General features: G+C 46.6%; 6 protein-coding genes across 9 annotated transcripts; 3 read left to right on the top strand and 3 right to left on the bottom strand.

Moving 5' to 3' along the window:
- Positions 1-187: 187 nt before the first annotated feature.
- Positions 188-1,530, top strand: LOC125950149 (uncharacterized). The gene is made up of 3 exons (XM_049677833.1): positions 188-206; positions 639-1,037; positions 1,117-1,530. Exons 2-3 carry the CDS (start codon positions 818-820, stop codon positions 1,392-1,394), a joined length of 498 nt encoding a protein of 165 aa, XP_049533790.1. The 5' UTR covers positions 188-206; positions 639-817; the 3' UTR covers positions 1,395-1,530.
- LOC125950132 (glutathione S-transferase 1-1) lies at positions 1,421-2,579 on the bottom strand. Its single transcript, XM_049677809.1, has 2 exons — positions 2,209-2,579; positions 1,421-2,103 (listed from the first exon to the last, which is right to left on the bottom strand). Exons 1-2 carry the CDS (start codon positions 2,341-2,343, stop codon positions 1,534-1,536), a joined length of 705 nt encoding a protein of 234 aa, XP_049533766.1. The 5' UTR covers positions 2,344-2,579; the 3' UTR covers positions 1,421-1,533.
- Positions 2,580-2,987: 408 nt separating this feature from the next.
- Positions 2,988-6,053, top strand: LOC125950106 (caspase-like). The gene is made up of 3 exons (XM_049677772.1): positions 2,988-3,770; positions 4,021-4,277; positions 4,809-6,053. The coding sequence occupies exons 1-3, from the start codon at positions 3,676-3,678 to the stop codon at positions 5,357-5,359; spliced, it is 903 nt and encodes a 300-aa protein (XP_049533729.1). The 5' UTR covers positions 2,988-3,675; the 3' UTR covers positions 5,360-6,053.
- Positions 6,054-6,399: 346 nt separating this feature from the next.
- Positions 6,400-13,192, bottom strand: LOC125950074 (calpain-D). Of its 2 annotated transcripts, none has more exons than XM_049677689.1 (12): positions 12,617-13,192; positions 11,415-12,229; positions 10,964-11,201; positions 10,749-10,861; positions 10,372-10,530; positions 8,761-10,263; positions 8,562-8,670; positions 8,324-8,479; positions 8,146-8,257; positions 7,752-8,018; positions 7,513-7,659; positions 6,400-7,123 (listed from the first exon to the last, which is right to left on the bottom strand). In XM_049677689.1, exons 1-12 carry the CDS (start codon positions 12,814-12,816, stop codon positions 6,950-6,952), a joined length of 3,993 nt encoding a protein of 1,330 aa, XP_049533646.1. In that variant the 5' UTR covers positions 12,817-13,192; the 3' UTR covers positions 6,400-6,949. The 2 variants fall into 2 exon arrangements, with proteins under 2 accessions (XP_049533646.1, XP_049533637.1); XM_049677680.1 differs by having other exon boundaries at positions 10,964-11,204; positions 12,617-13,189.
- Positions 13,193-13,386: 194 nt separating this feature from the next.
- On the bottom strand, positions 13,387-18,509 carry LOC125950083 (cap-specific mRNA (nucleoside-2'-O-)-methyltransferase 1). 3 transcript variants are annotated; one of them, XM_049677723.1, is made up of 3 exons: positions 18,409-18,509; positions 17,049-17,521; positions 13,387-15,802 (listed from the first exon to the last, which is right to left on the bottom strand). In XM_049677723.1, the coding sequence occupies exons 2-3, from the start codon at positions 17,401-17,403 to the stop codon at positions 13,587-13,589; spliced, it is 2,571 nt and encodes an 856-aa protein (XP_049533680.1). In that variant the 5' UTR covers positions 17,404-17,521; positions 18,409-18,509; the 3' UTR covers positions 13,387-13,586. The 3 variants fall into 3 exon arrangements, with proteins under 3 accessions (XP_049533680.1, XP_049533670.1, XP_049533660.1); XM_049677713.1 differs by lacking the exon at positions 18,409-18,509 and adding an exon at positions 17,604-17,712; XM_049677703.1 differs by lacking the exon at positions 18,409-18,509 and having other exon boundaries at positions 17,049-17,712.
- Positions 18,308-20,419, top strand: LOC125950090 (uncharacterized). Its single transcript, XM_049677739.1, has 2 exons — positions 18,308-18,547; positions 18,742-20,419. The coding sequence occupies exons 1-2, from the start codon at positions 18,464-18,466 to the stop codon at positions 20,401-20,403; spliced, it is 1,746 nt and encodes a 581-aa protein (XP_049533696.1). The 5' UTR covers positions 18,308-18,463; the 3' UTR covers positions 20,404-20,419.
- Positions 20,420-21,115: the final 696 nt, after the last annotated feature.

The raw sequence follows: 21,115 nt of genomic DNA, 5'->3' as shown, positions 1-21,115 counted from the left end.
AGTCAATATACATTCATTTCTAGGAAAGAAACTTAATTTAAAATTTTCTTTTTTTTCTTTTTTTTGTAAGCAGATTTAACGACTCGGTTGCTTTGACGGCACCTTTCTATTTAAAACACCTTGGCAACGCAGCGTTTACGCTCCGTCTGGCATCACCTATTTAAAATACCTTGATTGAGAGCCTTCGCGAGTGTGTGTTCTACCTGGTACGAACCGATTATCAGCTAGCTGTAGGCCGAAGGAAGGCCGCGATACTGCAAAATAGATTCGCAGTAAGGAGCTAGGCGGATTGGAGAGCGAACTCTCCAGCTCGCTTGCAGCTCTTAGGTCTACGGAACTTATACTGCGAGTAGTCAGCAGATGTGCGAACTGGTTGGATGGGGAAACGGCATACACGGTCACCTAGCATGAGATGTCGTCCCCGATGACTATCAACTATAATTCTACAATAACCGTCATACCATCTAAGCAACTTTGCAAGATTATCGGTACCATCCTGCTGGACTCACCGGCAATGCCAGCCGGGATACGCAAACTCTACGCTTGTTGGGGCTCGTTCGATGGACAGACCGCAAACCCTCCTACGATCGCTAGAACCAAACGGTCGACTTATAACAAATACGATGTTCAATTTACAGATGAGGAATATCGCTCAATAAGACAGTACCTAAACGAGCAGAACCAGGTGCTGAACAGGGAATCGTTCGGCTTCTCCTATTCTCCACAAGAACTGGGTAGGACATCTAACCAAGCCAACGCTAGCCGGATCCGTCTCGACTTGAACGATCTGAAGTGGCTTTACACCTCGCTAGCTCAAATGCGCGGTTATGACGCCTCGGTACCATACTTGCACTCACTGCTTGCCGATTGCTGGATTGTGCTGCCTGAACGCTCCGAGCAAGATCCTTCCTCAGTGTGCTCTGAAGTGGATTGTGCTCAAAAAGTGCGCAAGGAGAAGCAAGTGGAGAACCAGCAAATGACGAGAAGCAGCGATACTGCTAGAAAACCCATGCCAGGCGATACTATCGACTTCCCACGTATGTATGCTCTATACTATGCTGTATGATGAGCATACCCAACAAAGTTATTATTCTTTATTCATGCTTTCCGTTGCAGTGAAACATCTCAATCGGCACCTGCTTGCGGTCGCTCAGTTTGCCTGTTCGGTTGTTGCCGGCTTCGTATTTGGGTTCATTGGCATCGAGTTACTTGTTGGCCAACTTGACTTTGGTTTCCGATTGCTGTTAGGTGTTATGATTGGCCTCATCGTGGCGCTGTCGGAGATCTATTTCTTGGCCCAAAAGTTGAACGAAGAAGATGATGTATCACTACCATCGTCTCACCCTACATTGCAAAGCATGGCAAAAAGCACCCAGAAGACACACCAGGACTAAATGAAATAAACAACCTACAGGACAGATTCGTGTTGCTTTCGCATCGTTTTCTATTTGCTGTGAAAAATGACTAAAACTAGCGTTTTATGCCGTGCACGATATGAAAGGAGGCTGCAACGGTGAGGCAAGCATTTTTGCCTCATTTTTTTGCAGCCTGCTTTCTGATCGGGTGAATCGGATGCACCATTCCGCTCAGATCCGGAGGATTCTTTTCGAACTCAGCAATTTCCTCCATTCCCTGGGCTGCAATTGACCATAGTTCTGGATGGTCCCGCTTGAAGCCGGCATACCATTCGTACACGGTCGGATAGCGAGTCCGCACATCGAACGCGATCGCCTCGAGACACATTACCGAGGTCACCAGCGGGAAGTCGGCGATCGTGAGACCGTTGCTGGCGGCATATTTCATACCACCACGCTGCAAGTATGTTTCAAATGCGGCCAACGCGATGTTAAGCTTTTTCAGACCCATCTCCGTGCGCTGGTAGTCGAAAAAGATCGGTGCCATGACGTAGGCCGAAATCTGCGGATAGAGGAACGCCTGATTGAAGCACAGCCGGTGGTTTACTACGGCGCGCTCTTTTGGATCCGTCGGATACAGTGCGTTCGTTGGTGCGTACTTGTCGCAGAGGTACTGCAGGATGGCGTTGCTTTCGCTCAAGAAAAATCCATCGTCGTCCAGAACTGGTATTTCCTTTTGCGGATTCATCTGCAAACGGGCGGACAAGAGATTGAATGGATTAACAAAAATTAGAATAGTGCCCACAGCCAGTCCTAACATCAAATAGCAGCTTATCTGATCAAGGTTACTTACTTTTTCGTATGCCTCCGTCATATGTTCCCCCTTGCCATAGTCGACACTGATGTGCTCGTACGGAATGTTCAGGGCCTGAAGCGCCATTCGCACGGCCAACGACGGCGGTCCATCGGATACGGCGTACAGTTTCATTGCCCAATATTTGTCGGCTTAGTGAGCATGGATTTCCGATGTAACTAGATGGAACAGAAACGGCGTAATGACGTTGCAAAAAAATGGGCGGATGGAATGCAGCTTGCACTTGCGAAACCCACAGCGATCTCTTGTCCGTTGATCGCTTAAACCGGTTGTATATGCTAGTGTTGGATGCCGAAATGGAAAGTACCGGCTACAAGCGTGTACAGTTAGCTCGTGTGCGTGCGGGTACACTAGGTAGCAGTAAAAAAAACGGCAATACTCCTATCGAGGTGTTTGTGTGAAGTCAAGGTATTTTAAATAGACAGAGCTTCTAGTAGAACCAAGGTACTTTAAATAAATAGGTAGCTTCTTGTAGAACAAAATCCCGATCGGATTTTAGAAAAAACTTCAGAGTTTGACAGTGATGGAACTGTTTATGTTTACTTTGGGAACGCTTTTTCGGAGCTGATTTCGCTTCTCCATGGTATTACGACAGTTAAAATTCACGAAAAGTGGCACGAAAGTTAAAGTTTATACAAATATTTCCAAAATTCTTCCTAGCATTTCAATATGGCATCGGTCCGTAGGTCTTGCCACCCGGGCTAGAACCAGAACTTGCTAACGTTCCTGGACCGTGCTCACTCGCTGTAAAACACGACTCGGTCGCTCGTTTGATCTTAAATAGAGAGATGAATCATTTTAACATTCGAAAAAGAGTGATCGTCCTCACTGTGACTGTACCTTACGTTTCAAGTTTTGCTAGAGGCTTTACTTCCATCCACGTAAGGCACGGTACATTACTCGTTGCTATTCTCGAGGATATCCATTACCAACACTATCGCAAACATATGAGTAAAAAACCGTCACGCTGAAATAGAAGTCCTTCATGCTTTGTGTTAGTGACGTAAACATCGTTGTGTGTACCTGAATACATATCCTGCAGCAGCAGTGAAGCATAAAGAAGAGCACAAAACTATGTTCTGTCTCTGTCGCACTCACGCCTAATCCTTCATCGTTGTGTCGTCGTCGTATTGTCGTCGCAGGTACACGATAAGCTGTGTTGAGCTGTTTTGCCTCGCTTCGCCGTGCGTTACCGCGAACTTAGTCAGAACTTCAGTGACGCTTCGACGAGTAGACACGCTATCATTGCTCTGCCGCTACGCTGCTACTGCAATACCGCGACCACACAATCAAAACCACAATATAACCGACTAGTTGGTGGGCCTGAGTTTTCATCTGAAAGCCAAGAAGCCACCGAGTTCGTACGCTACGTCATAAGGAGGGATCGTGGAAAAAGTGAGATTTGTTCAAAGTGTTTGGTGTTTGCGTGTTGAACTTCGCCACAAAATGAGCATGATGGATGTTGTCGGGCTGCGTAACGATGTTAGCAACGAGCTGGAGGCACTCGACGTAAACGACGCGCTTGGATCTCGTAAAGTATAGTAAGTACCAGACATAACCCAAATACCACTGTCCTGCAGGGGTCGTCGAGCGTCCAAACAGTCAAAGGCACGCAGTTTTCCGCTCCATACACACAAACACACCTACACACACACACACACTCATAACAATGAGCCTGTGTCGCGATGTGCTTTCTTTGCTGGGCGCCGTGCTCGTGAATTTGGCTTCTTCTAACGCATCTCCCCTCTCTTCTTGTTGTTTGTATTTTCTTCATGTGTACTGTGCGCGCAGCGATCCGGCGTTCGATCATCGCATGCGGGCGCGAATGCCGGTTGATCGGTATGCCGCCGAATATAATATGGAACACAAGCGACGCGGCCTGGCGCTCATCTTCAACCACGAGAACTTCGATGTGCCGCAGCTGAAAGCGCGCGCGGGAACCAACGTGGATTGTGAGAACTTGTCCACCGCACTAAAGGCACTCGACTTCGAGGTGCATGTCTACAAGGACCTTAAGCTGCGCGATTTGCAGAAGGAAGTCGAGCGAGGTACGGTATGAGGGCCGAAAATGCCGTGGTGACACGGAAGGGACGGTTAGGCGCCACAGGTGTGGACGGGGGGGGGGGGGGTCTGTTCCGGTTCAAGGCTCACATTGGCCTCATCGAGCCTTACCATGTGTTCTCGTCCGTGTACCACCACACATACACGCACACAAGCACTCGCATACAGGGGCCGAAGGTTGACCTTAAATGCTGACACAGCCAAGCGCCAGCAGCATAATGGGGTTGCGGATCCAAACAAAGGCATAAGCGCTAGAAGCATATGCTAGACTGACTCTTGCCTCCCTCGGGCCGTGATTCCTATCCATGAATCGCTCGTTGTCGCCTTGTTTTGCCCATATACGCATCAGTCACGCGGCGTGCTTGCCTAGTGAGCCCTTCTTGGTCAATCACTTCCCCCAAAAAGGCTTTGGAGTTTCTTTAATTCACCCTTCTTTTTCTCTTTTACCCTTCTTTGTTCACATGCTGCCTCTTTGTGCGCGCTCTATCAACGGTCACATCGATCAACTAACGCTATAGTCGCCCAAATGGATCACAGCGATGCCGACTGCATACTGGTGACGATCCTGTCACACGGTGAGCTGGGCTACCTCTACGCAAAGGACTGCCAGTACAAGCTAGACGTCATCTGGTCGTTCTTCACCGCCAACCACTGCCCATCTTTGGCCGGCAAGCCGAAGCTGTTCTTCATACAGGCCTGCCAGGGCGATCAGCTGGACGGTGGCGTCGTGCTGGCCCCGAAGGATCGCACTGAAACGGACAGTTCGTCCTCGATGACGTTCAAGATACCGACGCATGCCGATTTCCTGATTGCTTACTCTACCATCCCGGGCTTCTACTCATGGCGCAACACGCAGAAAGGCTCTTGGTTCATGCAGTCGCTGTGCCACGAGCTAACACAGCACGGTCGAAAGTACGATATCCTAACCTTGCTCACGTTCGTTGCGCAGCGTGTGGCTTACGACTTCGAGTCCAACACGCCCGACATTCCGATGATGCACCAGCAGAAGCAGATCCCTTGTGTGACCACCATGCTGACGCGTCTCCTGCGCTTCACTGACAAGAAGTAAAGCAGCCCTGAGTCGACAGAACAATCGAGCAGACTGATCGGTTCCTCGATTTCGATACCAATGGGGCGGGTTGCGTGATTACAACTAAATTTTACTTTAATTTTAAACTTTTTCGTCATCGGATGTTTCAGTTTTGTTTCGTTTCGATTCCAGGAAACAGGGCCACATGCCACTTCCTTTCCAAAATGCATTAGATTGGCTTAGTAGGCAAAACTTATTCTACTCTAAAAACGAGAAATAACTTGTTTTTTCAGAGCGTTTCGTTTAGTTTCAATGTGAGACTTTTTCATGGGGAGCTCACGATTAGATTAGTAAATAGTTATTGATTTACTCCCTTCGAAGTTTTCAACGTCGGCTGTCACGTGAATGTTGAATGTTTACAGTTTCGGTCATCGTTTACCGTAGTCCAATAACGCACCACCTAATTGATGCGAGGTGCAACCTAAAGTAAAGATAACTTACGACATCCGAAATAGCTGAAGCTATTCTATGGATTTCCAAGTGTCGTTTAATGGATTAAGATTAGAGCAAACATTTTCAATACATTCTATAGATGATATAGCATGGTGCAACTGCGTGCAGCATGTGCAGAATCGATCAATTTAACTGCATTAATTTCGATACTTTTGAATTTTTTTTAAACGGTTATTAATATAATTTTTTTCTTTTTTAAATAAATTTTTACTAATTTTTATATACAACATGATATTTGAACAAAACGCAATCCCCAGTCGTGATGTTTGAATGCTCTTTTGATCAAATGTTTGCCCAGGATGAAATTAGTACGGTTAGAAAGCGCTTCGTAATCGCTTGCCATGTGGCGTACTTTGAAATTTATCAAATACATAAGACTATAGAATAAGAAATACCTCGTAGAATGCAAATCCTAAACCTGGCTGAAAAACTTAAAGGCCTCTCAAAATTTCGAATGCGCAAGAATCGACTGTTAGGCCGTTAGGAGAACTAATAACATGGACAAATCAGAACCAAAAAGGACCTCAGATTAATGAAACCTGAAAAATATAAGATAGATAGGGAGACATTCGAGATTTTCGTGCGAAAGGAAGCAATCGTGTGATACGTAGAAGCGAAAGGGAACTTATAATAAAATAAATTCCAATGGTTAAAGCCGTTGTGGGTTCTTCCGGGTCGCACAAAAGACTCATCAAAACAAATAGTTTAACGAACGCGTTTTATAAAAGCCATAGTTTTGATTGAACTGCCCAGAGAATACCTTCTTCCAAACATGTTTACTTTGCTTGGAAGCTTGGAGTCTGTATATTTTAATAAGAAAGATGTTAAAGTGACAAATATAGGTACAGCTGGTAAAGCAAAAATCATGTTTAGGGAGTATAAATGAATTATAAATTTGTGCGCTCAATTTCTCAACCATTTCTTTAGCACGGCGCCGACTAGCCGCGACAAGCGGTACAATTATTATGGACTATGAAGATTTATTCATCAATATTGATCGGTTAGTAGTTGAGATTTTTCGGCTCCGTCCAGTGTTCTTTTTTATTTACTCGTATTTCTGCTCTGACGGTGTGTGGGAGGAGGTCGAGAAGGAGGGGACGGGAAGGAACAAGTTTTCTAGGTTATCATACGGGGTGAGTGTAACTCGGAAACGCTTTCAATCGGCGGATAGTGCGTGGAAGACGGTGGTCCCCAGTCGTGCAGGCCGCCGGAGTTGGCTAATCGGTGTGTCAACCGGTGCGCTATACTGAATCCACCGCTACCCTCCAGTTGCGTTAGAACTATAATCACCTGAGCATAGAATATAATGAGTAAATATAATTAACCTGTACGTAAAAGATTGGAAAAAGAGACAGTTTGAAATGTGCATTTTGACATATGTTGCGTATGATCACTGCTGTAGAAGCTGCACAAAATACAAAAAAGGCTGCGCGCCCGAAGCCTGAGGAAAAGTCAATATAAATCCCTTAATGATCTTTAATAGGATAATAATAAAATCACGCAAATTTGAAAAAATCACAAAAATGAAAAATTTCTTGCAATCGCGAAATAAATCGATAGAAACACAAAAAACTAAAGTGAGCGGTATACTGTGGCAGTGGTTATCTATAAGTCAGGTTGGATGTGCGGGAAAGGTCAGAGATCGTTCGAGTGATTGGTGATTCGTATTGCTCAGTTACCTGGCGTTGTAAGGGTGGTACGGAATCGACCGTCTTCAGCTCACCCCTTGTTGAGACCACATTGTAACTCTCCTGGCAATCACATTTCACGTGTATCCATTTGTTTTCGTGGCGATTTTCCACCATCACCACAAGCCCAGCCCAACCCTGTAATGATCAAACGTAAAATTCCGAATGTAAATCATAACGAACGCATCCGTTAATCCATACTCGTCGAGTTTCTAACCTTAGTCACTAACCTTAGTCAAATAGTAGGCGGTCATGCCTTCGCGCCCCTCATGCCGTTGCCCTTTAGCTAGTGTTAAGTTAATGATAGCGTCGGCCAACAGGAAGGGTGGTGGCGTAATCTGCTCAACCAACAGCCGCTTTGAGCTATGAATAGCTAGAACGCACTGGGGATACTGCATAAAATCGTCAATTCCCGTGTGCCAATGGTTGAAGGCCAGACAAACCAGCATGTATAGGTCTGTCTCTAGCATCTTGTGGCAACCGACAAAACCACGCACCTGTGTTCAAATTAGATAGATAATGTCAGGTGAATCGTTAGGTGCTCACATAAACTCAACACCCGTTCTCAGATAGTAGAGCCGATGGCTAGTAGCTCGGATGGGTTATTTTTCGTTTTTATGGTACCTGTCTCTTGCTGTGTTCCACTAGCCGCCCGACTTCCGGGTTTGCTGGGTTTCTAGTGCGAAACAACACCACACACAGATCCAACTGTGAACGTTGCGATTTTTCCGAGTTGCTGTGATCATAAAAGAAATTTTCATTGAAGTTATACCAGTTAATAAAAAAAACTAAATTAACGAACCGTTGGCCCTCCTGAAATAGGGTGAACTCAGCCTCGGTCGGTTCCAGTACCGTGATCAGCACACATGATAAAGCTCTTAGTGGCTGCAGTGTACCGAAGAGTCGCACTTCGTTCCACTCCGATCGTACCTTGCAGATGTCTATGCAGTCAAAGTATCTGAAAAAAAAACGTTGAATGCGCCACCAGGTGTGGTTGTAGGCAGTAATCCTCACCATCGTCAGGTATGAGTAGTCCTTACCTTAAGACATCCTCAAATGATATCCAAAAGACCCCCTCGGATCCGCCGTGTGGCATAAGGCTATCTCGAAGCTCATCAGTCCAGAGCTCGGAATCGTCCGACCAATCGCCTGCCGTTAAGCAATCGGAAGAACTTCATTAAAACCAATACCATATCAATATTGGGATTCAAGGAACGCTTCAATTCCCAAATTCATTACCTTGCCAAGAGAAATGCCCCCAAGGATTGCGCAGCTTCAGTAGACGATGTCCCTGAATGTCACGCACATCGAGCACTGAGTAGGCATGCCGAGGCCGCAACCCTTTACGCTGATACTCATCTTCGTCCACCTTCATATTGCCGCCTCCACAGCTAGCACCCATGAGAAACTTTACCAATCGCGAGCTCAGCAGCTGCGCCCAAATCAAATCGCGATCTAAATCGTCCTCGCTTGGCAGTGGTAACGAGCTGGCTTGGAGGGGAATGCTCTCGCAGGGTGCCCCTGTGAGCGTAGCCAACCCTTCAATCGCTCGACCAGATACGAGTGCTTCGTAACAGCCGTGTAGCTTGGCGACCGCCTTTTCGATCAGTGGCACCCACAACTGTTTCCGCTTTGCCTGAGAGTACACGAGATGACCGCGCTTATCACACGGCAGCAGATCATCTACCAGCACCGTCGTCCACCGTCCATCCTTGCAAAGCTTCACCTGGTAAGCACCCTGTGGGCAGATCTCCTTCGTCAGTAAAACTTCCCTCACTAGGTCTTCGCGCTCAGCGAGCACTGCAAGCGCGCTAAGTAACCAACAGTTACCCAGCACTCCCTGGCAGATGTCCGACGGCAATGGCGTGCGGAAGACGGCCCAGGGCGGTGCTGTTGCACCTTGGCTACCTCCGCCGCCCTCGCAAATGATTTCGTGAGGCCGACGCCACTGGGCAACCGGGTTGCAATCGAGATTCGACGATGGCTGATAGTAGAGACTTTTCGTGGCTGGCGGAAAGGAATCGTCGACGAATGCCTGCCCATTCTCAAGACAGTACTCGATTATGCTCCGCCATCGGTTGAGTGCCTCGAGATCTTCTAGCTGGCGTTGATTGTCCGGTAACCGATCACTGCGCTGTCGTTGTTGCTGCTGCTGCTGCTGCTGCCATAAGACGAGACCGCCCGTGTCAATGTGCCGGTGGCTCGAGCAGATATCACATACGACGCAGGCAAGCGAGTTCTCGTAGGTGCAGGCTGGGCACTGCCATGTGCGCTTGGGCATGGTGACGAGCTGTACCGTCGACTGTGGTTTCCCTGACGTCGCCTGATGACTGATTGCCACTGATTGATGTTTCGGAATCGCACCAGAATCGAGTGCTTGAATCAAACCCGGAACTGAACTGGACCGGCTGTTCGATGGTTCATCACACTGTCCTAGAATGAGGCGGTTGGTGGCCAACTGGGAAATTTCGAGTGCATCGTTTACAACTGCGCCCAGTTTCACGGATCCGCTCGGCCGTACCGATTTGCACGCGCTACAATCTGACTGGAGGATTGAGTTTTTCAACGTACACTTGACGCACGTCCAAAATTCGCCCTTCTTCAGCGTCATCTCTTCTACGTTGCAGATGCTCCGCAGCTTTGAACCACCGCATGCGGCACATGCGAGCGCAGTGCTCGAATTAACAAGCGTACACTTGCGGCAAGACCATTCCTTCTCGTCCTGAATCAGCTTGGAGGCAGCTGCGTGATGAAGAGTAAAAATTCGATTGGCCTCAGCATTTATCATTTTATACAGATAGTACAGGAAGGGGTTAAACGGACGGCCCATGTCGAACCTATAAAACCTACTTTTGGTGCACCATTCCTCCTCTAAGTCTTGCTCAAAGCTGGCTATCGGAACTTTCACGATCGCAGGTATGTTGTCGAGTTCTAAGATGGTGGAGTTCTGATGGGCACTATATTCATCCATCACGGAAAAAATGTCATGATCGCTACTATGTAGGATTCCTACGGTGACAAAAAACGACGTATGAATGACAAAAGGATGGAAAAAAGAAAGTATGTAATAATTTCTTTGCTCCAGTTCATCTTGCTAGCTACTGCTTTGTGAATGTCGATAGAATTATGTAGATAATATAGCCGTGTAGTCATAGTTTTTGTTTGTTTGGTGTTGGATACTATAAATAAGGCCCAGAGAGCTAAATGGTTTTGTTTGTCATAGTTACCTCTATCAAAATTACTTTTGTAGTTCAATAGTTGCTTGTTATACTTGCACTTTGCTATAATTCGATCGCTTCCAATGTTGCTTGGACCAATGATTTTTTCCTTTTCCGTTCTCCTAATTCAAATATCGAGTGTAAAGGAAAAAAAACAATATGGAAAGAAATGTTAACTTTAAAACATCTAGCATCAATCAGATACAATTTAGCAAACCCTTTACCCGTGTTTGCCATTGTTGGCATCCGTCTGGGCTTGCAGATGGAATGCTGAGTTTGCGTAGTCGTCTTGCTGTGTATCCATTACATGTGCACTGTGCTGGTTAGTGCTCGTATCGCTTGGATTATTATTTACAGCATCATTTTCTATTTTGGAAGCAGTGTTTTTTCGCTTGGCTTCCTTATTGATAACGGCGTATATCGGCTCATCCATAGCGCGGCATGATGGTGCGTACTTTTTGCCTGCTGCAAGAAGTGGATAGAAAGATGAAAAAGAGATTACAACATGCTTGTGAAAATTCGACAAGATATACTGGCCTCAATTGTACTAGAATCTGAATGTATCAATGCAGACTCTAGAATATTTACGTTTAGAATTCTATGCATCAATCGTGCATGATTGATCAGTATCACCGATCTTCTACATTGCCTGATCACTCTGAACTATAGACGCACCTGCTTGAGTTTGTATTTTATTCTTGTTATGGTGATGGTGATGTTGGTGGTTATCCTTAAGCCGCACGTTGGTGGTTGAATTGTCGATCAAACGCTGCGTTGTGGAGGGTACTACTATCAGCCCACCCGTCCTCTTGGTGATGGTTGTTACGCCATTATCACCACTACTATCGCTGCTGGTCACAACTCCTCCTCTGACAGCTGGCGGTTTTTGGTTCATCGACATACCAGTGACACGGTTACCCGATTGTCGCAAGTGCATCTCGGACGGCTTTTGACAACGCTGCAATCTGGGCACCCGGCCATCCGCACAGCAACATCCCTGCTTGTCGCCCTCGAAATTGAATTGATTGTAGAGACAAAAACGGCACCGGACCGCGTTGCTCAGTTGCTCCATACTGGTCACCCTCACACTATCGGTGACACAGAAACCGCACCCCTCCCACGGCAAAAAGTTGCCACCACCACCCCCAATCCCTCCAGCGATACCTCCACCGTGGTGTTCGTCGGTGACTTTGCAAATGAGCTGCGATAGAGATTTCTTCAGCGTGTCCTTGTAGACGGGAGCGATTAGGCTCAGTGCCTCGCAGTTGATACAGTGCCAGGAGACGCTTCGATTATACATCCGACATCGGTGGCAGCTCCAGCGGCGATTGATGCTCGGCTGCGACAGGTGGCGCTTCCGATTCCAGCAGCACCGGTCGGCTAGCGGCTGTGCGAGGAAGGAACGCTCGATTTTTTTCCGATTGAGGTTCTTATGCGCCAAGGCAAGGCTGTCAATCACGCGAAACAAACAATCGTTTGTCACTAGTTTCCTGTGGGGTAAAGTGCATGCAATCAAAATTAAACAGTGAAAAACAATGACTACACTTGGCACGCGCTTGTGTGTGTGTGTGTGTGTGTTGTGTGTGTGTGTGTGTGTGTGTGTATATGCCTAGACGCCTGGATACTGTACCATACTGGTGAATAATAATCAATTAGAGTACGCATATACATACACACACGCACAATCTCTTTTTACGGGGAGGAGAACGTAGGAGGCATTGGTGCGGGAAATTAAAACCCCTGGTAGCTGGAGACTCCAGTCCCGCCAGGTCACGTCATCCCAGGCAGCCAGGTCAATAGCTAGCCAATCGAGTTCACCTTCGCCTTCTACTGTGGGCACGTATTATGTTTTGCTAACCACCATCGGAAATATGTACCTATTCACATCCTTCATGCGAACACAGGACGTAGTAGGCGTGAGCAACTGGCCGCCTTCCGTTGGAATTTGGTGGTGAACAAAGTCGATACTGTTGGTGCTCCGTCCCGTACGGCACCGAAGACAACGAACGCTTTCGGTTGGATTGAGGTAATTACAAGCGATGCAATACCACTGGAGTACCGATGCTATGGTTCCCATTTTTCCACATTTCTACCGCGCTGCCCGCCTTGATTTCCCACGATTTCGTGCGAGCCAACAGCGTCAGTCTTATGAATCCTAAATTTGGCCACCGTGTCGTCCTGTTTTTGTTTCACGCACGACGGTATCGATTTGCTGTTTTTTGGTCGAGAAAAACCTGAGTGTCAAACACGACATGGTTTCAGCGACCAAAAACACACTCCTCAACGCGGCCTGGCCTGACAGCACTTCGGCATCAAACTAGAGCTCGACTAGACCGCACTGGAATTTATAGGCCATCTACTGCTACTGGTTTCTTATAGGTGCTCTCGGTATAACAGCTACTAGGTGGGTTCTCGGCATTTTAGCACGGATATCTGGTAAGCAGCAACCTCTTCCCGAAGACCTGAACACAAAACGTAAACAGACGAGTCGCCCTCTGTTGGCCTTTGCTGGAGCTACTTTCCTGCGACGTCGCCGAAAGACAGAGAGAGAGAGAGACAGAGAAAGAAAGAGAGGAGGTAGAGAGAGAGAGAGAGAGAGAGAAAGAGAGAGAGATGGAACAACGGACTAACAAAGTCTTGCAATCAATTGCAACACAGTTTTTGCGGTTTGATAGTCAATTTATTATCAACCGTTTACCGGCCAGCTTGATCCATGGTTATGTCCCTTGCACATATTGCTACATCGTTCAATTTGGTTTATTTCGCTGTTTAACAATTCAAATTTACAATTCCAATTCAATTTTCAATTTCTTCTCACTCTGCCTGCTTATCTGCCCTGTGCATTATCTAGCGCGAGTAATTGTTTTTCATATAGTTATTGAAATCAACACGGTAAACATGATCGGCATGCTTCTCCTCTACTTCGTCTTGCACTTGATGCACATTTGTCCACTCCCAGAAAAGACGCGTACGAAAAGTTTCATCAAATGTAGCAAGAGTTTCCTTTTCTTGATTGTTAAATTGTTCAGGAAAGCGTGATTCCTTCGTTTTAGTGTGAAAATAATAAAATTTGTTATGCTTTTTTGATAAGGTTTTCATATAGTCTGGTTTCACTTCTCGTAGGAAAAGCAATCCGTACGGAACATACAACCGATCCGGATTAATAATATTTGTTACGTGATAGCCGAGTCGGTTGTTACCGGTCTTTAGTTCGCACGATTTCAATGAAGTGAAAAAAGTTTCCATGTCAAAGAGAGAATAGAGCTGCTTTGCTCTGATTTGAAGTGAGCAACCGGTGGTCGCGGATGATGCCGTAGAAATTGCGTCGCTCGATCCGGTGTTCTTGATGGGTTTGTTGAGAGCTTTCGCAAACTGATGACAGCGGGCATTCCTTTTCGCCAACGGCAAACAGCGGATGTCCTCACCGCCCAACACTAGTCCATCGATGATGTGTAGCGTGTTGATGACGACCTGGGACTTTCCTTCGCCCTGAAGTTCTCTTACAATTTCTCCGTAGATGATCGTTTTAGGCGGCAACTCAATGGCTATGTCCTTCACTAGCGTCCAGCCGCGCTGCTTCGCGTCAAACTTATATACTTCCTTTCCGGCTTTACCGAGTAGCATCGATCGAAGGTTCTTACCCTGGTTGTTGGGGTTGCCAATCGGCACGAAATACCAGTCGTGAGCTGATGGGAAGTTCACTCGCAGATCCGGCAACAAATTTCGTTCCGGTAGACCAACAGATTTCGCTAGAGCCCGCCAAACTTCGTAAAACTTCTCGATATACTGATCGGGGTCTCCTTTGGCCTTCGGAATGTTACGGGTAGCATCAGGAAGATTCCACAGTGCCAAGCATTGCTTTTTCACCTCACGCTGTCGGTGCTCGGTCAGATCGCGATTTCCACAGTACGCAGCGACTTTCTGCAGTGCTATCGCTTGCATTCGGCCGTACGAATTGTTACTGTTTTCTATGTATTCGATAAATTCACGATCCTCGCGCAACACCGAATCGGCTACCAGCTCGAGTATGTCTGTTTCTGGGTCCGTTTTCTCGTATATACGCCGGTTGACGTCCTTCAAATGTTTCGCAATGATATCGGTATTGGATTTCTTCCACTTGCACACAATATAGCGCTCCGAGTTAGCTGGTCGGCTACTGTTTGGCTTGCAGATTGAAATCTGCCCAAAACATCGATATAAAAGATAGACGAGCCCGACGCTGAATGGCGTGAACTGATCGAAAACTTTTAACACTAAGCTGCCATTCGGACGCACGATATCGAGAGCCACAATTACCTGGCACAAGTAGAGTTGCTTTAGCAAAATTTCTTGAATGTTCTCTTCATTTTTGACCGATATGCCACCGTCGGCCACCATCAGATGCACGCCCGTATTTGTCTGCCGCAATACGTACTCGCTGAACCCGTCAATATTAGCCGGATCGTAGATGTTGCCATCGTCATTTGGTCCATAATACGGGTCGAACGTTTCTGGCGTTCCGGCAATAAAACCATCCAATTTGAAATCGTTTTCACCGCGGAGCGTAAAGCCAAATCCCTTCGCTCGCCAACCCTTCCGCCAGAGTATGTACTCCGAGAAGCCTCCAGGCCCGGCACACACGTCCGCGAAAAAAAACACCTCATCCTCCTTCACGAAAAGTTGGCCATGTCTGTCGAGCGGTTCTGTGATCGTCCATTCGCACATCGAGTCTAGATTGGCCAGCTTAACTGCGGCGCGGTTCATAAATATATTGTTTCTAATCAGTTCAAACATATTTGAGCGGAACCGCGCCTTACGCATATCGTTTTGGCCAAGTTGATCAAAAACTGATTTTCCATCTATTATAGCCTGTAACACCTTCGGATCACAGAAGCGGGTCTCATCGTCAATGGTACGCTTTGGAGCACCAATCACCATCCAACTATCCAGTTCCTCTTGGGTGATCTCCGGTTCGTCGATTTTTGAACAGTTATAAAGCCAGACCATTTCTTCGGGAATCTTTATGACTTCTTCTGCAGCATCAAATTGTGCAGCTGCGCTATCAAATTGATCCATTTTCATACCTGAAACGATGAATCCAATGTAATGGGATCGCTATTTATTCGATCTGGTTGTCTTATTCTTAGTACGTTACGTGTGGTATGCTTGACGAACAAATAAAAACGACACGAGTTTTACAGGTGTCTGGTTTCTAGCTTAAAACGTTAAAAGGACGGGAACAAACAAGCTTCCTTGATCACAATTTGGGAGAATTTTTTTCTTGACGAATCTTGTCCTTGGCTTGTCTGTGGCGCGTGTTACCATTGTCAGGAGCGAATATCACCCTAACACAAGGTTGATCCAGTATGCTTTTCAAAAGATTAGCTGATGCTTATGGATTATCCATAATTCCTCATACGAAAAAGTAAAAGAAAAGTTTCTTTTACATAATATCGCTTGTGGCACTTGTTTGTTGATATACATAACTTCACACCGCCTTTTTCTTGTGATTTATATTGAAAGAGAAATACCAGAAAGGAAATGGCAATGGAAACCTAGCAAGGCTGGTAGACTCTTAAATATAAATTTAAGCAATTGTCTTCTGTAAGGCGTTTAATAAAGAAGGGTGGATTTTGATAGTACAAAAATCATCATGCAAAATATAGATCAGTCATCGCAGCGTTTTGTTTCCCCCAATTCCAGCTCGCCACTTCGACAGCATAGTGCTGAATATTTGACAGACGCCTTACCACATTTGGCCACATATTCTGTCAGTCGAAGCGCGCAATGCAGAAACTGAGGAGTGCCCCTGGTTGATTTTTATGGGCACAATGCCAACCGAGCGGGCAAACCCCATGCAAAAATGCCAAAATCTGTATGGGAATTGCCCGCCGGGAAGCCGCTGATTTATCTCGGATGCATGCTTGCTCTCTTTGAACTCGAGGAAAGCTCGGTTGGGTGCATTAAATCAGCGGGGAAAAGTACGGCTGCAAGCTAATCGGTGGCCAGAAGCGCATTCGTTCCCCACAAAGTCGTCTACGAAAAAAAACAAAAGGAAATGGATAAATGAAATACCATCAGTAAGATTTTACGTAGTCCAGTTTAACCCCTGTGAGAAATGTTCTCTATGATTTTTGTTTTTCTTTGTGAGAGGAGAAGCTTATGTAGGCAAAGTGGCTTTTTACCATCTTTTTACTGATATGTAAGGACCTACTGTTCTGGTTGACATGTACCGATTGGTCACGCGATATCTATCAGTCCCAGGAGGTTGTTCTGATCGTTCATTATTCCTACTCAATCAAATGATACGGACAGCTGAGTTTTGCTTACCTAAGCCGCTTCGTCCCTTTTGCGAAGATGTTTCAATTAAATCTATCCGTCCTTGGCCAGACTTGCCCAGACCAGTGCCTGCCTTGTAACCCATCTGCTGCATCATTCGGACGGATTTTTCCGAAAACTGTCCAAAGGATGACCCCGAGATGGGTGCTTTAGAATCCGGCGGTTCTATAACCATATTCGGCACTGATGCTGCCGCTGCTGCTGCCGCCGCCGCAACTGCTTCTTTTCCTCGTACTGTATCGCATTCTTCCAGTATTCTCCGTCTTTTTATTTCCGGTTGTGAGTCGTCGGATAGTGTCTCCGGTTTCTCCGAGGGCTCGGCCCAAAGGTTGAATGTGGTGGCCATGGTTGCTTGTAGCGTTGCTTCAGCTTAGAAGTAGCTTACTTTCAGTAGCACGCTACTTTTTTCGCGTGATAGTCGGTAGTCCACTTGCACTACACCATATACAATGTAGAGGAAGAACCTAACGAGAAGAACTCACGTTTAATCACAATTTTAAACGCTCTGGTTTTGTTTAAAAAGTAACTTAAGCAATAGTTATATACAGTAGAGTTTGAATTGTTGCTCCTAATTTTAGTCGTGAGAGATAGACGATAGTTCACATTAAAAAGGGATAAAACCCAAGCGCCCCAGCGACGTTTGGAGGATGCTAAATTAAAAAATGTGTTTGTGAGTGAGAATATGCTTTGCAGAGGGAGAAAACTGCAGCGATAGCAAATAGATAGATCCCATCTCTTTCTGGCTAGTATCTTGGTTCAAAAGTTCCCTATAGAAAAGCATTCTTCCTTCACCACCACATGCAGGGACTGTAAATGTGGTTTTTCACCCGGTAGGCCAACGCATTCTTGTTCAGGGTAATAAGTTTGCTTTAAATTAATTATTTTATTACGAATATAAGATATGCGATCCAATTATGGCTACTATTATGTTGAAACAATCGTCAGATCTTCCTTTTCAGTTTAATCATAAAATGTACAAAGGCGGTGAAGACCACCCAACGCGTCAAACCAGCATAAAAAGCTACCCCCTTGAAGCTTTCAGTCATTCGAGCAGAAATTTTTGACCACTACAGAAGAAACCGCACCGTACCGTGGATGCCACGGTGGGCGAGGTGGGCGAAACGGACAAAAAATTCTCACCAAATTCACCTTCGGTCGGCACATTTGTGGTGAATTTCCAACAAGCTTGCTGAACGGGAAGACGTCACTGCTGTGCGCAGCGCTGTATGTGTAGGCATGTAATAGAAATTGATTGTACCCGAGAAACGGGGGAAACTTAACAGAACTAAGTAACGTTTAGGAAAAGTGTTGGGAAAGTTATTGATGATCGTTTCCGTGTTATCATACTTACATTGCATGCCTTGCTTTCGCATATCAGTAGCAGTTGAGTGAGAGCGTGTTTCAGGATGGATGAAGAGGAAAGTCCCTACTTGTCCGGTTTCCTTACGATCAGGTCACAGAGTGGCTTTTCATGGCGAGTCACAAAAAAGGTGGGTGAACCTTCGCGCTGAGTACAGCGTCGTCAAGTCGCAGGGTCTGATCTTGTTATGGGTGTATGTTGTTACTGTATGTTTGACCACCATCGTCCGCTAATATGAAACGCTCACTGTTCACCCGCCCCGGTTCAGTGTCTTGTTTTATACATGCCTTCATTTTGCTGCTATTGCATTTGTTTCTTCTCCAGGTGAAATATTGTCAACTGTTCAAAGCGAGTCGTCACGGGATTGAGCGGCTCGAGATCAGCGACACGGAGAACGACAAGACAACGCGCATCGTAACGCTGGAGAACTGCGTGAAGATAGTGCTGGACCAGCCACCCCAGAACACGATCAACATCGTTTCAAAGACAGGCCAGATACAGCTGCACTCGTCTGATGAATCACTGGCTCGTCAATGGACGAACGCTTTGCAGATAGTTGCCTTCAAGGATAAGTCCAATCAAACACCACCCCCGCCTCGGCTAAACACGATTGAAGAGGACAACGATTTGTACTGCTCGTCGTACAGCGAAGGCATCTACACGGTGACGCTCATAGCGACCGATGCTTCTATCAAAAACGGCATCGAACCGAAGATGTACACGCTCGAGCTGGGTCAGACGGACATGCGGCTGAAGTGTTACGAAGACGAAAGTATTACGGTCGCCATGTGGCCGTATCGGTACATCCGCAAGTACGGGTACCGAGAGGGAAAGTTTACATTCGAGGCCGGACGGAAATGTAACACGGGCGAGGGTACGTTCAAGCTGGACAACGCTAACCCACAGGACATCTTCCGCTGTATGCTGACGAAGATGAAATCGATGAAGAAGATCATCTCATCGTCCGCCCTCGAGCACGAAGCGCACGGCCTCAGCAGCCAGCTTTGCGCCGCACTAGCGATGGAGCCTGGATCGCGCAGCCCGTTGCCGGGCGGCCACTGCGATGACAGCGTATCCGCGCTGCACCTTCCTCCAATCGATCTACTGCCCGTGATCCACGATGCTGCTGCTGCTGCTGCTGCTACTCAGCATGGTGGTGCGGTTGGTAAAAATGTAGTTCCTACCAAACCGCCGCGCAAACAAGGTGTATTGACACTGGGGACCACATCCCTGGCGGAACAAACGACAGACGGCAAGCAATCAAATAACGTTTCAACCGTTTTTATCAAAACGGGCGGCAACAATAATGTGCCGTGTTCCGGCAGCCAACGGAATCCGTCAATCTTCGTGGTATCGGGCGGTGCAGCAAACAACGATCGCGAAAGCTATCCAGTGAAGGAGCTGGACTACGAGTGTGTTAAAGACATCACCGACGCCTGGAAGCTGTACGGTTTGAACGACGTCAAGCACACTGAATCGTCGCATACGGTGGGTGCGGCAAAGGTATTCGGGATGGCACCTGGTGTCACAACGTTTCCGACAGCGCATAACGCCAATGGTACGGGCCGAGACACCGATCAGCAGCTTGTGATGCAGCAGGTGGAGTACGATAGGCTCAATTTTTTTCGTCCCACCACACGCCATTCATCGGGTGATTACAAAACGATTGTACCGATCCGGCCACCGTCGGCCGGTGTTTGCGGTGTTGCTCCGTTCCCATCAGACGATTACGAGATTATCGGTGATCCATCATCAACAACAACAAGCATCACGACTGCCGGAACCGGTCCCCCGACTTCGTCTCCACTACGGCAACATCACGCATCCCTGCCCGATCACCCGATTGGCTACGGAACCGGCAGTCAGGGTCGTCGGTTACCGGCGGAAGAAGAATTTGAGTTTGCCATTTTCAACGGGCCAGATGATCAACAAAATCTTGCTGCAACGATCAACTATGCTACCATCAGCAAACCGAAGCGAGTTTGAATCGGTGATAGAATGACACGAGCTGGGCTTCCTTCTAGTATTTTTCATTCCTTTTTGTTCTCGCCACACTTTTCGCTTGCTTTGTTATCGAATCAGTGAGTTTTGTTTTCAACAATTGTTCTCTAAAATTCGCACTTCTAAACAATGCACTTCTATGTTAACACAAATTAAACCGGTACAATTTGGGGCTGATTGTCATCGGATTGCTCCATGGTTTTGTTAGTGTTATCCAAATGTGATATGAACTGTTGAACGACGAATGCCTGATCCAATTTTCCAATGGATACAACCGTGACATCGCTGACTAGAATGAGCAATTGTTTATGCTGCGTAATTTCTGTTTACCAGCTATCGTAACCGTTCCGTCCCAGATATCTGCAATGTAGTGTGTTGCGAAAAGAAAGGTTTGAACTAGTGTATCACAAACACCTACCTTGTCCGTCCTTTGAACAAACGATGGTATTTATTGCCAAAAAACGAAGATAATGATAAAACCAATAATGATAACCACCCAACAAGATGGGGCTTGTCAAATAGTTGGACGATGTATAGCCGATAAGAGTAACGCCTAAATCAGCTCCACTAACAACGTTGTGCCTATAATCTGCCCGAGCCCGAGAGAATTGTTTATCTCCTTCTACGATCATGGGACGGACTGCGGTGGCTTGCGTGCAGCAAAACCTTTAATCATTCCCTAAGTGCAGTCCATCTG

The sequence above is a fragment of the Anopheles darlingi genome, chromosome X (genome assembly GCF_943734745.1).
Source record: "Anopheles darlingi chromosome X, idAnoDarlMG_H_01, whole genome shotgun sequence".
In the NCBI taxonomy this organism is placed as follows: domain Eukaryota; kingdom Metazoa; phylum Arthropoda; class Insecta; order Diptera; family Culicidae; genus Anopheles; species Anopheles darlingi.
This window is presented reverse-complemented; position numbering and strand designations above follow the sequence as displayed.